The sequence below is a fragment of the Triticum urartu genome, chromosome 7, assembly GCF_003073215.2.
Source record: "Triticum urartu cultivar G1812 chromosome 7, Tu2.1, whole genome shotgun sequence".
NCBI lineage: Eukaryota > Viridiplantae > Streptophyta > Magnoliopsida > Poales > Poaceae > Triticum > Triticum urartu.
This window is the reverse complement of record NC_053028.1, coordinates 42,490,364-42,504,572: the sequence shown is the minus strand read 5'-3', so window position 1 is coordinate 42,504,572 and position 14,209 is coordinate 42,490,364. Positions and strand designations below refer to the sequence as shown.

The window sequence follows — 14,209 nt, the reverse complement described above, 5'->3', positions numbered from 1 at the left end:
TATTTTAATTTATATAGGCCAATAGGCTGAATAATAGATCGGCTGACTGCTAAACGTGTCGATGGGTCGCCCGTGCCTGGGCCTGGGTGGGAGGCCCGTGTGCCGGCCCGACATGGTCCATGTAATTAGTGTGTCTGGCAGGGTCGTGGTGTGCGGCCGTGCATGTCACCTACTATAACTCAGGTCGGGCCTCGCTGACAAGCTCCGGGTCAAAAACGGGCGCCGGCGCTCCGGCCAACGGCCGAATCGGCAAGAAAAACGGCGCGCATCAGCGGATCCAAAACGGCGCGGCTAGGCGGCGGGGTCAGGGGTCAACGAACGAGCGGCGGTGGGTGACTACCGAGCGAAATCACCGACGGTGGAGGAGTGGCTACGGCACGACGGTATATAGACCAATAGGCTACCGATGTGTACATGTTATTAGATGTGGCTACCGATGTGTACCCAATGCGTGTTGGTGACAAGTTCACCATGGTTTTAGCTCCGACACTGAATCTATACACAGGTAACAGGACCTGATTCTTTTTACAAGTTGATCATGAAATAATTTGGCAACTGAATGAGGTGAATGCGGCTCATTATGTGTGGCAGTTGCCTAAATGTTGTTATTACCTCACATGCACTTGTCTTCATGGAGGACGCATGTTTAGGGGCAGATACTCGGGAAGCTCATGTTATTGCTTTCTTTGTTCCAGGCCGGTAGGAAAACACTTGCTGACAAGTATGACTATGTCATGCATGGAAAGCTTTACAAGATTTCAGAGGACAATTCCAGTAAAAAAGAAGTTACTAAAGTGTATGACTTCTCTGAACTCTAGATTAGTGGTTTTCTTTATAGTTTGTACTTACTAGAAAACTTCTTAAATCTTTGCAAAAGGAGCCCATTTTTTTACGAAACAGACAAAGGGAAATTTATTGATAGTGTGTTGATGGTCTCTTCTCGTTTTCGTACCATAAGCATGCTGGGCTAGCTGTATCATGTGAATCACACTCACACCGTGCAGTTATTATTTTACTAAGAGCATTCACATTTTCTCACAATGCCTATTTGTATATCTCGAACCGACCTACGCCGTTTACAACACCTGGTGGCTCGTCGTAGGTGAGATGGCCGACGGCGTGGTCGAACTTCCGGCTGAGGCCGCGAACCAGGTTGGTGACGATGGCCTTGTCGGTCTGCGGGATGCCACAGTCAGCGAGGGTGTTGGCGAGCATCTTCAATCTGGTGCAATACTCCTGGATGGAGAGATGACCCTGGTGCAGCCCGTCGAACTCCTCCAGCGCCTGCACCCCCTGCTGGTTCCGGTTGGAACGAAACAGGGTGTTGATCGCCGTGTACAGGACGATGGCGGTAGGGTTGTTGACGCGGATGGTGTTGGCGATCTCCTCGGAGACAGGGCCGTAGAGCCAACGGATGATGCACCAGTCGACCTGGGCCCAAACGGGGTCGAAGCGACGCTGACGAGCATCCACGGTGTCGTCGATGTGATCCGTGATGCCGAAGGACTGGACCACGGCGATGAAGAATTAGGACCACAGAGTGTAGTTGGCGGTGAGAGCTGCAGAGTAACAGGCATCGCCGAGTGGACGTTGAGGGAGAGGATGTAGAGAGTGGCACCGATGGCGAACCGGCCGCGGCGGCGAAGGGGTTGGTGCCGGACGAGGAGACATCGGAGAAGATATCCATCGAGGCTAGGCGGAAGCGAGATGCCAAGGATGGAGAAAGATTGATACCATGTAGAGAGGAGACACAAGGATTGAGTCAGGATGATCTCGTTAATTGACAGTGGCAACATATATACACAGTCTCATACACACACAAGAAAACAAACTACCTAAGCTGACTCCTAGGCTATCTCCTAGAAGGAAGGTGCATGCGATCATGGGCCGTTGGAGTCTTGGAGAGCTAACGGTATGGTGGGGTGGCGTGGATGTAGGAACCGAAAATGTCTTCCAACACTTTGAATGCGAAACTACTTTGCGGATGACTGGTGAATGGATGATGCATGCACGATGTGCAATCGAACGGTGTCCCGCAAAGAGCTTGATGACACCACCGGCTTGATTATTAATATCGTCCGTAAATCGTGCATAGACGTCGTGTGTATAACAACGTTGCTTTGGATGCTAATCGTCCTCCCGCACTGATGTACTCTTTGGGCGGTAAGCCGGTAATATTATTCTAGATTGGTACCATGGCTTGTCTGGAGCGCCAGTCACTTGTTCTTCTTCCCCTGGAGCTCATTATGTGTGTTACTAATGTATCTTATCGATGGTTCTTGGATAGATTACAATGCTGCATGTGATGCTCGTAGTCTGGCTCCACGACATCTTTGTTTGTCTGAACTTTGCACACATATCTTAAGCAAATCTCCAGCAGGCGAACATCACACGGTGGATAGCTTCTTTTTTTTTTAACACAGTACAATCAAAGTCGCTCACATACACAAGCATACATTCACCGCTATGAACGCATGCATGCACATCTTAAACCCTATGATCACCTTCAAAAGACTGAACCGACATAGCATCTTGACGCCACAAGCACCTCGCAGTTGACTAGCTAGAACATTTAGCTGTTGCACAGATTTGGATTGGTTTGAAAGGGTTATTGCGAAAAAGGACCCAAACTACTACAAGGAAAAGACACATCCATAACGTTATGACCCGAATAAAATTATATTTTGTCACTTACATGACGATAATTATGACAAAAACATATTACCTCTTCCTAAATATAAGATCTTTTAGAGAATTTCAATATGGACTACGTATGGATGTATATAAACGTATTTTAGAGTGTAGATTTACTTATTTTACTCCGCACACAGTCCATATTGAAATCTCTAAAAAGTCTTATATTTAAAAACGGAGGGAGTATATCATTACGGATGTGGTAGACATCTACTTCTATGATAGAAAATTATGACATAAAATGAACCTTTCATCCTGGGTAGGCTGAAGGCGCACTTGCATGATATTTTTTGGGCCGTCATGACTTTAAAAATCATGCTAGAAGTGGGGCAAAAAAACTGCAGGGATTTCTCGATATATGGTGGGTGGTCGGCCCCGAGCGATGTAGGGGTAATTTGCGTGTTTCTCTTGTACGCGCATGTGTGTGAGCCCTTAGCTTACTGAACCCAAGTGAGCCCTTCGCCCTACTAAACCCAAGCGAGCCTTTCGCACTATCAATTATAAAACCCGAGCGAGCCGTTCGCACTACTGAACCGAAGCGCTCCCTTCACACTATCAAACCCGAGTGATTCCTTCACACTATCAAACTCGAGCGAGCCCTTCACACTACTGAACCTGAGCGATCCCTTCACACTATCAAAACCGAGTGGTCCCTCTGCACTATCAAATCCGAGCGATTCCTTCGCACTAGTGAACCCAAGCGATCGATTTGTGACTCGATCAAGTTATTGCGATCTTGCATGGTAGTGTAGGAGGCCCGGTCGATCGCGCACGCGATACGTAGAGTCGAGACCAACCAGTTGTTGCATCGAGCCACCTTGCGCGACACGTAGAGTTGACCTAGCCGGTTGACTCTCGATGAATAGTCTCCATTGCTACCGCGTGCGTGTACACTCCACCCCAGCCGATTAGAGGTTGGATGAATAGAACCCTGTGGTAGGCGGTTAGCACTGAATGAGCAGGACCCTGAGGAAGCCGTGCCGTTTGAACAAGACCTCGAGGAAGCCGTGCCGCAGTGCCGTTGTACGCCACGCCCTAACTAGTTTGGGATCGATGAACAGGACCTCATGAAGGCCGTAGGCAGTTGGCGCCGGATGACTTGCAGTTTTTTTTCGAACCATGCAGGAGAGTTGCATGTATTATATTAAAGAAAGAGGGGTAAACAACACGACCAATCCAAAACAACTCAGAAAAAAAATAGAAAAACGAACTACACACCCAACCGCGGAACAGCTAACACGCAAAAAAGCCCCTACAAGTCGAACGCAATAACATGCAGTTAATGAAGGATCAAACGACCAAAACTCGCCACCTCCTACTGCCTAGCGTCAGCTTTGATTTGATCACCGACATTTTGCAAAGGTGTGAAGCGATTATCAAAGACTTCTGTTTCTCTCGCGCCATATGCTCCAGATTATCAAGTGAACTAAGGAGTTCAGAGATTTTCTCTTAGTTCCTTGAGTAATGAGTCTAGCATTGTGCCACCAATCCTGGAGAGATGGTAATCCTTGAGCCACTATCTCACTCAAAAAACAGCCCACTGAAGCACCATATTCCAAATAATCTGCATGACCGAGCAACCTATGAATAAATGATGAACGATTTCTGGAGTGTTATGACAGTAGCAGCAAGCAACCTGGCGAGGAAAACCACGTTTTGCAAGACGGTCGTTTGTCCATACATACCCTCTGACGACCAACCATAGAAAACGTTTAATTTTCAGAGGCGCCCAAGTCTTCCAGATACCACTGGCCATGCTGCATTTTACCGCAGCACAAAAATGTGCATTATAAACAAACCTTGGTGAATAATCTCCCTTTGCCTCCCAAGTCCAAGTCCACTTATCTTCATTCGAGGGATCAAGATGAATATTGGTAACGATCTCCCATAAGTTTAACACCTGATGGAAGGTACGAATAGAAATCTGCCCCTTAATATCTTTAATCCAAGCTCCATCAATCATTGCATCTGCAACAGTTCTTCTTTCTCTGACGACTGTTGAGACAACGTTAATAACATCCGGTGCATAATCTGCAACAGTGGCCCCCTCAATCCATCTATCCGTCCAGAAGTAGCATCGCTGCCCATTTCCCAAAACAACTCGAGCCGCAGCATTGAAAAGTTGTCTATTGTTATACTCCAGGGGGTTGAGCATGATACTCCAAAAGCGATCCCGAGCAGTACGAGCCTTCCACGCCCAACACAACTTGAGAGCAGAATCCATAATTTCAAGGTCCAGTATGCCCAAGCCACCACACTCCTTCGGTCTGCAAACATATTTCCAACTCACTAAAAATGGCCACCATTCACAACTTCAGTACCCTTCCAAAGAAAAGCTCTCCTAATTTTATCAATGGCCTTGAACACCCACGGAGGTGGATCCAACGACGTGAGGTGGAAAATTGGTATAGCCGAACGCACGACCTGAACCAATATCAAACGACCACTCTGAAACAGAAAGCCGGTTCGCCATGTCCCTAATTTGTTCCTGATCTTGTCAATCAATCACTGAAAGTCCTCTTTGCGCAATTTTTTCAGACTAAGCGATAGACCCAAATACTTTATGGAAAGTTGTTCAATCTGACAGTTTAAGGTGTTACCAAACTTGGCAATCAGCTGATCCTCACAAGAAATTGGAGTTATTGAACTTTTGTTCATGTTACATCTCAGACCTGAGGCACTCCCAAAAATATTTAGAAGTACTTTAGTTGCCTCTACCTCATTATGTGCTGCCTTAAGAAAGAGAATGACTGTAACGCCCCGAGACCGATGTGCCAGGTGTCTTTCAGTTATTCGCTGTTGTTGCCTTGTCATTTGCTTGCATGTCATGCATTTAATATTATGTAATCATGTGCATCGCATTTTTTTGAAAGAAAAGGTGGCTGAATGCCAACCTTATATTTCAAAACAGGTTAGAAACCTGTGAAAGTCACATGTTACATTGGCCCTGTGAAGTGCACCCAGGTGCAAGATCACAAGTAAGAGTAGAGTGGTGAGGGAAGGAAGACTACAAGAGCAAGGAGGGGATACCAACATGTCCGTCTCATGCATCCGAGCATTTTCCCTGTTGTCCGTTTTGCATTCCGGCGCTCCTATGTCCTCCGGTGTTCCCTTTTGCCTCTTTTCGTGTGCTGGTGTTAAACATTTTCGGATTGAACCGAGACTTGCCAAGCGGCCTTGGTTTACTACCGATAGAACGTCTGTCAAGTTTCGTTCCATTTGGACTTCGTTTGATACTCCAACGGTTAACCGAGGAACCGTAAAGGCCTCGTATGTATTGCAGCCCAACACCCTTCCAAAGTGGCCCAAAACCCACCTAAACCCCCTCCATCATCTAGGCCATTCGATCACGATCGCGTGGCCGAAAACCGCACCTCATTTGGACTCTCCTAGCTCCCTCTACCTATATATATGTGGCTCTCCCCGAATTTTTCGCGGACGAAACCCTAGATCTGGAGGTTGATTTTCGTCTGTCCCCAGATCTGCTTATTTTTATGCATTCTACATCGCATTATAACTTTGCATTCGTGACTCTGTTTTGGGTGTGTAGCATATTAAATTGTCCGCCTCGGCGAGTACTTCATTTCATTCCATTGGACCATGTTCATTTGAGTTCATCTTGATGCCCTAAATTCTGTTGTAAGAGTGCTAGTTTATATTAGTTTCAGATTCTTATCAGTATTTGAACATTTGTCATTTTTGTCATGATTGTTGTGTGCCTCCTATGAACTTGAGCCCTTCATGTGTTTTGAAGTATGTCATGCCATCTTTACATGGGTGTATGACATGTATTTTTGTGATCTTTGTGGTGACTAGCACAAGCATGCAAAGTAGCTCTCGTGATGTTGCTGATTACAGGGACTTAGAATTCTTCTAAGTCATTTCTCTGATATTATTTTTATGTCATGTATTCATGTTGCTACAGTGAGATCCATGCCTCTTTTGAGCATGTTCAGTAAGGATGATTTTGAGATATTGTTATGTTCTATCCATCCATGTCTTTGTTTGCAATTATGGAGTACCCTAGCATGACTCAATCTTGCTTTACGTTTGCTATAAAATGTTCCTGGCAGATTGTTTACGTGTTAATCAATTTTGCCGAGGTTGTTGTAGTTGTTCCATGCATGCTATGTTGTTGTTCTTGCCATGTTTAGCTTCTATGCCATGTCTACTTGCTGGATGTATGCTTAGTTTGTCATGCAATGCCTTGTGGTGAGTGCATCGAGCTCGCAAACATGCATGCATGAATCTGTTTTGCCATGTTCCATTTTTCTGCCAAGTCTGAATCTGTTAACAAAAGTTGCTATGTTCACATGGTTGCCATTATATTTTCTGATCCCTTTTGGCTTATGGTTAGTAAGGGACTTTTGTTGTATGCTTTGAGTAGCTTCATGCCATGCCTTTCTTTGATATGATATGTTCCTGTAGCATGTTGTTATCTTGCTCTAAACATTGCTTCCTGATGTTAAAATCCTGACATGTTATTTTCACTAAGTCTGTAACCTGATATCTTTTGCTCTTTTGCCATGCTTGTTTGAACCTGCTATTGAGTGAATTAGCCTTAGCTCAGTGTTCATCTTTTGTCAAGCATCTTGAGTGGATCCCTGCCATGTGCTTTGTTGTTATGTTAGAGTGCAGTAGCTTATTGTTCTTGATGCATCTAGATGGCCTCGTGCTGTTAACCGCAGCTTTGTGCCATTATTGTTTTGCTTGCCATTTGCAAACCGTGCATCCGATTCCGGTGATCTTTATATCGATTTCGACCGAAATCATCTCATCTTTCCAGCGGCATTCTTGGTTTTCCAAGTTGAGGCCTGATTCAATTTTTTCCTTCCGGAGCTCGCATATACATTGCATATCTCATCCCGCATATCATGCCATGTTTTGCATCATGTTGCTTGTGCATTGCACGTGGTTGATTGTGTCTCCCTTTGCTTGTGTTCTTGCTTTGGGTAGAGCCGGGAGACGAGTTCGTGTTCGAGGATCAAGCTTTCGTCTTCTCGGAGAACTTTGCAGGCAAGATGACCATACCCTCGAAATCACTTCTATCTTTGCTTGCTAGTTGCTCGCTCTATTGCTATGCCTAGGATCAAGCTTTCGTCTTCTCGGAGAACTTTTCAGGCAAGATGACCATACCCTCGAAATCACTTCTATCTTTGCTTACTAGTTGCTCGCTCTATTGCCATGCCTTGGCTGCGATACCTACCACATGCTTTATCATGCCTCCCATATTGCCATGAGCCTCTAACCCACCTTGTCCTAGCAAACCGTTGTTTGGCTATGTTACCTCTTTGCTTAGCCCCTCTTATAGTGTTGTTAGTTGCAGGTGAAGATTGGAGTTTGTTCCTTGTTGGAACATGGTTATTTGTTGGGATATCACAATATCTCTTATTTAATTAATGCATATATATACTTGGTAAAGGTGAAGGTCGGCCTTATAGCCTGGTGTTTTTGTTCCACTCTTGTCGTCCTAGTTTCCGTCATACCGGTGTTATGTTCCTTATTTTGCGTTCCTTACCACGGCTGGGGTTATAATGGAACCCCTTGACAGTTCGCCTTGAATAAAACTCTCCAGCCAAGGCTCAAACCTTGGTTTTACCATTTGCCACCTAGCCTTTTCTTTCCCTTGGGTCGGGCCAGCCAAGGTCATCTTTATTTAAACCCCCCGGGCCAGTGCTCCCCTGAGTGTTGGTCCAAACTAGAGCACCGTGCAGGGCCATCCCTTGGCAACTTGGGTTACGTGGGCTCCTGTACGCTTAGCTTATCCGGTGTGCCTTGAAAACGAGATATGTGCAACTTCTATCGGGATTTGTCGGCACAGTGGGTGGTTTTGCTGGACTTGTTTTACCATTGTCGAGATGTCTTGTAACCGGGATTCCGAGCCTGATCGGGTCTTCCTGGGAGAAGGAATATCCTTCGTTGACCGTGAGACCTTGTGATGGGCTAAATTGGGACACCTCTGCATGGATTTGAACTTTCGAAAGTCGTGCCCGCGGTTATGGGCAGATAAGGAATTTATTAATGTCCGATTGTAGAAAACCCGAAACTTATCTTAATTAAAATGCATCAACCGCGTGTGTAGCCGTGATGGTCTCTTCTCGGCGGAGTCCGGGAAGTGAACACGGTGTTGGAGTTATGCTTGAACGTAAGTAGTTCTAGGATCACTTCTTGATCATAGATTCTCGACTGTGCTTTGCCTTCTCTCCTCGCTCCCATTTGCGTATGTTAGCCACCATATATGCTAGTGCTTGCTGTAGCTCCACCTCACATACCTTTTCCCTACCTATAAGCTTAAATAGTCTTGATCGCGAGGGTGTGAGATTGCTGAGTCCCTGTGACTCACAGATTACTTCCAGAACCAGTTGCAGGTGCCGATGATATCGTGCAGGTGACGCAAGCCAGCTCAAGGAGGAGCTCGATGAAGATCTCGTTCATTGTGTTGTTTCGTTTCCAGTTGATCAGTAGTGGAGCCCAGTTGGGGCGATCGGGGATCTGTAGCATTAGGGGTAGTCCTCTTTTGTTTTGGTTCCGTAGTCGGACCTTGATTGTATCTGGATGATGTAATGTTTTATTCATGTATTGTGTGAAGTGGCGATTGTAAGCCAACTCTATATTCCCTTTCTTATTCAGTATATGGGATGTGTAAAGATTACCCCTCTTGCGACATTGCCTTCAATGCGGTTATGCCTCTAAGTCGTGTTTCGACACGTGGGAGATATAGCCGCATCGAGGACGTTACAATGACATCCAGGGCCGGGCCCATAGTTGTGCGTACTGTGCGGCCCGCACAGGGCCCATCAATTTAGGGGGGCCCAAACTTTTTTAAAATGCCTTTGTACATATTTTTCTACGGTAGGTGTTGGGCCTCGCATAGAACTGGGCCTCTGTCCGCTGGCGCGTGACTCCCCAGTGTGTGCGTCCACCAGGCTGCTGCTCGACCATCCCAAGCCACTGCTCGATTCCTCGATTGCGATCCCAGACGCCAAGGTGCTAGGGCATGCTGATCTGCTCGATGCCTCGATCTTCCCTCAAAAAATTAATAAGCTAATCTGCTCGGTTTTTTTGTAACCAAAGGGTGGTTTAGTTCTGCTCCATCGATCGCATCGAGAATCCATGGGCAGGCGACATGGCGCATGCGCATCCCCCTGCCTCCTGCCATCGAGACATCAAGATCCGACGACGTCGCGACGGACGACACGCCGACAGGTATAGGCAGAGGCAGGATATGATGAGGTTACGTTGTACGTTAGTTTTGGTATTGCAAATACAATATCTCATTGGTTTGCAACTTCTCATCCATCGATTATTACTTTCGTGATCTCAGATTCTTGAGTCAGGTAGGAATACCGCTGGGTTCTTACTCCAAATTCTATTCCTATTCTCTTAATTCTTATTTCTTAATTAACTTTTCACATGGATCAATGGAAAGATATGTTCTTGCATTATTGCTCCTCGATTAAAGATCATAGTATAGCAGTTCAATCTGACGGGACACAAGACTAGGTGAGTTAGACGGTTCGTTTAATTGTCAAACATTGATGCATAATCTCCAATTGATATCTACTACCATATTACTATAATTTTATTTTATTCACCTTTTATATCTTGTGTTTCAATACAATATAATTTGTTACGTAAGACACTATATCAAATATACATTATAATTGCTTGATATTTTATTTTTTTTCTAGTGAGATAGGGTCTCTTTTTTTAGTTTCGCACAAGGTCCTGGATTTTACCGGCCCGGCCCTGATGACATCGCCTGGGTATACGGACAAACGTTGAGGAATGTCATGGTTGTTAGTGCGCTAGATTCTCGGGAGCAGTTCGTTCTGAGGAAGCATTACACGGAAGCAAACTAAGGTGGATCCACGTTCCAAATGCTAATCCACCGTGATTTCTTGTTTCTGTTAGTCATACACAAATAGCAAATTCCAAGGAAACCCTACAAAAGGACCCACGTCGCTAGTAATCCAACGATCGTAAGCAAATCCCATCTGCGGTGTTGCTTTCCCTTTTTCTTGTCAAAAAAGGTCTACCCTTCGCCCCTCAGATCGATAGGTCTCGTCTTCCTGTCCAGAGACGCCACCGGGAACGAACACGACACCGTCCCGTCACCGCCGGAGACCGCCGCCCTCGCTCCACCGTTCTCCGCTCCAGAGTAAAGTAAGTCACCTCGACTCTCTCCGGCCATGGCATTCTCCATCCGCCTGTTTTCTTTCCTTGGAACCTTTTTCCAAGCGTCGACCCCTCGCTCCACCGTCCTACAAATATATATAGGGATCGTAAGAAAATATATAATCGCCGTAAAAAATATTTTATATTATATAAAATTATAAACGTAAAAACATAGTCTAAAATACACATAAACTGCAAATTTTCTTGTCTTATGACCTATATTTTTATTTTCTTATATCAAATTTTACGTAGTGAATCAATAGGAATGTAATTATTTGAATTCGAAACGTAATTTAATTATGAAATGATCGTAAAATTACCTCGGATGAAGAATAACTTATTCCGTATGCATGCACGCGCAATGCGCGTCATTACGTTGCAGGGTGATTTGGCGAGAATTAGTCATGAAAATGACGAAGAAATGATTCAAGACAAATGTCCATTGTGCATGTATTCGGAATTGGCATATCACATGAATATGTAATTTGCACAAAAATTGGGATACCTATTGCGAAAAATACATAGACGAACCTGAATACATATGAACCCACTTCTCAAAACACATTTCTAAATGACAAAAATTATGAAAAAAATACATATGAACTCACCTAAAAAGTTCTGAAAAAATACATATGAACCAACTTCAAAAAATACATTTCGTAATGACAATTTTTTTTAAAATAAGTTGCACGCATTCATCCCCCTCCAAGTTATATGCGCGCATAGGAAATTTCGTGGAAAAATATTTCTTTTTGTATGTGTGAAAAGGCAAAAAAATGTGTCGTGAAACGCTATTTAGAAGCAGTAAAAAATATCTTTTATGTGGAGGTAAAATAAAAAGACATATTTTGTAAAACTTTATTCCCTGCACTATTTTGCAAAAATGCACATGTGAAATTTATTTTTGTACTGCTTTTAACATATTTAAAATGTATTTTTAAAATGCAGGTTGTAATATACTCTACCTATTGCCATGTTTTACCGTAGCGTTTACCATGGCTTTCCACCCAGAAATGCATGGGAGGCAGTGATGCCATGTATCGTATGTGCGCAATGCACTGTTTGGTTCACGCACTGGTTTGGTTTGTTTACTTCTTTATCGTTCTACTTTTTCACCTCCTGTCAGACTTATTGGTACGGATCCCATTTGTTTCTCCAACCACACAGGCCATGTACCTCTGCGGCCGTCTGCTTTGATAAAACAATTTGTACTGCTTCAGGCGATGCGAGTATGACATGATGACTCTGTTTGCTCCAGTGAACTGACATGCCGTGGGCTCCCTTACTCAGGGCCAATCAATAGATGTTTCTGGAAAGACCCTGATAACATTGAATGGTACTGTAGCAGCGAATCCCTGCACTATGAGCCGTCCGATGGAGCTCAATGAACGGCCAGAAATGCATTTCAATGCATGAATTCAAACATTTAAAACTCATACACTATATAGTAGTGTGTGTGTGTGTGTGTATATATATATCAGCGAGGAATCAGTATGCAAGGGAGCCGCAGCGCGACCGTCTTCAACGACCTACCGGAGTGGGTGGTCGTCCACGAGATCCTCGTCCGGCTGCCTGTCAAAGACGTACTCCGCTGCCACGCAGTCCACAGGTCGTGGCGCAGCGGCACTTCCACCGACGCCTTCATCCTCGACCACCACCGCTACCAGCCCTCGCTCCCCATCATCAATCACGGGAAGGGCATCTCCCGCGTCGTCAGAACCTCCGGTGATGATCTGAAGATACGGCCCGTCCTTCGGCACGAATACGACGTCATTGTACACCGCGCCACCTGTGATGGCCTCCTCATTCTGTCGCAACAAGAACAATCCGATTTCTACGTCTGCAACCCGGCCACCCGCAAGTGTGCGTCCCTGCCACATCCTCCACGACGACCACACTTCCTGGTCAGCGTAGCCGGGTTCTACCGGCATCACACATCTGGAGAACACCGAGTGCTTTGGGTGTCATACCCCTGGTCATACACGCTGCTCGATGGGAGCGACGTAGCAATTGAGTCGCTTGAGTACTTCGTCCTCATGGTCGGATCGGATCAGCCAAGAAGCATCCAGTGGCCGACAGTTCCAGAACAAAGGTTTATTCCTGATAATTGGTTCTACCATTGCCGAGCAGTGCACCATCGTGGTAGCCTGCATTGGGCAATGGGTCTCAACATAACGGTATTTGACACAATAGCCGAGACATTCCGGCAGATGAGCCGCCCAACACAATTGGGCGATATGGTGTCATTGATGGATATGGGTGGTGCCCTAGCATTGTGCCGCACGTCCTCTGAATGTGTCACTACTTTAGAAGATGTTTGGGTGTTGCAGGACTACGATGCTGAAACTTGGGGCTTTTTGTACCAGATTAACTTGTCAGTGATGGAGGCATCACTACCACTTGATTTGCAAATCAAATATGTTCGTAGCATGGCTGTGATGAACGAGCGTGAGTTGTTGGTTCAGAATCGTCGTAGCCGTATATTACACTGTGATATTGATGGCGTGTTTTTAGAAAATGTGGAAAGCGAAGAGCATGAAAACCACTGGACACTTAGTTGGCATCGCCTCCAAGAGAGCATGATTTCACTTCCATTGTTTGAGACGCAAAAACAAGAAGCTGTGAACAAGGAGCCTCTGTTCTCTATTGTGCTATGAGATGCCATGCTCCATCTCAATGTTTTGGACTAGTCGTGCACTCGTGCCCTTGAAGCATCTATCCTGTATGAAGGGAACAATTTGGATGGCGGAATCGGCACTTCTTCTATCATCATTCGGTGCTTGTTATGATATCTTGAGCATCATGCTAGTATTATAAACAATGGAGTATCCTATGCTATAGAACTGATCTGAAATTCTCCCCTATTTACTTTCAGCGTTCATTGTTCAAAAGCATGAAAGGCATGGTTGCAGTTCGGAATGCTGATTCCTTCATCAGAAGTTAATTATGGCGTTTTAGTTGTACAAATGTTTGGTTTTGATATTCCTTTCTGTTGCTTAATAATTCAATCTTTCATGTTCAGTGCACACCTTGGTCCTATTGCATTGTGTGGAGATGTTTTTTTCTCAGCCATATTTGGGAAGCTGCCTGTGATCTGGGTTCTCAACATGGTTTTGTGTCTGATTGTTACCGCAGCAGCAGTAATTGGGTCACTGCATCTGTTTTGGGTCGGATTGTTACTTCAGCGTGATTATTGTTAAAAGATAGCAAGTACTTTATTTCATTGACCGATGTCTTATATTACTTTGTTCTTAGATGTTATTACTGCTAATAGGACGGAACACTTTGTACACTGATAATAGTACTGCACTTTTAGAAGCACAAATTGCATGGTCGC

The 14,209-nt window shown here is 45.0% G+C and overlaps 1 protein-coding gene across 1 annotated transcript; it reads left to right on the top strand.

The window, feature by feature from the left end:
* The first annotated feature begins 12,365 nt into the window (after positions 1 to 12,365).
* LOC125518288 (putative F-box/kelch-repeat protein At1g13200) lies at positions 12,366 to 13,529 on the top strand. The gene has a single exon (XM_048683179.1). The coding sequence runs from the start codon at positions 12,366 to 12,368 to the stop codon at positions 13,527 to 13,529; it is 1,164 nt and encodes a 387-aa protein (XP_048539136.1).
* The last annotated feature ends 680 nt before the right edge of the window (positions 13,530 to 14,209 follow it).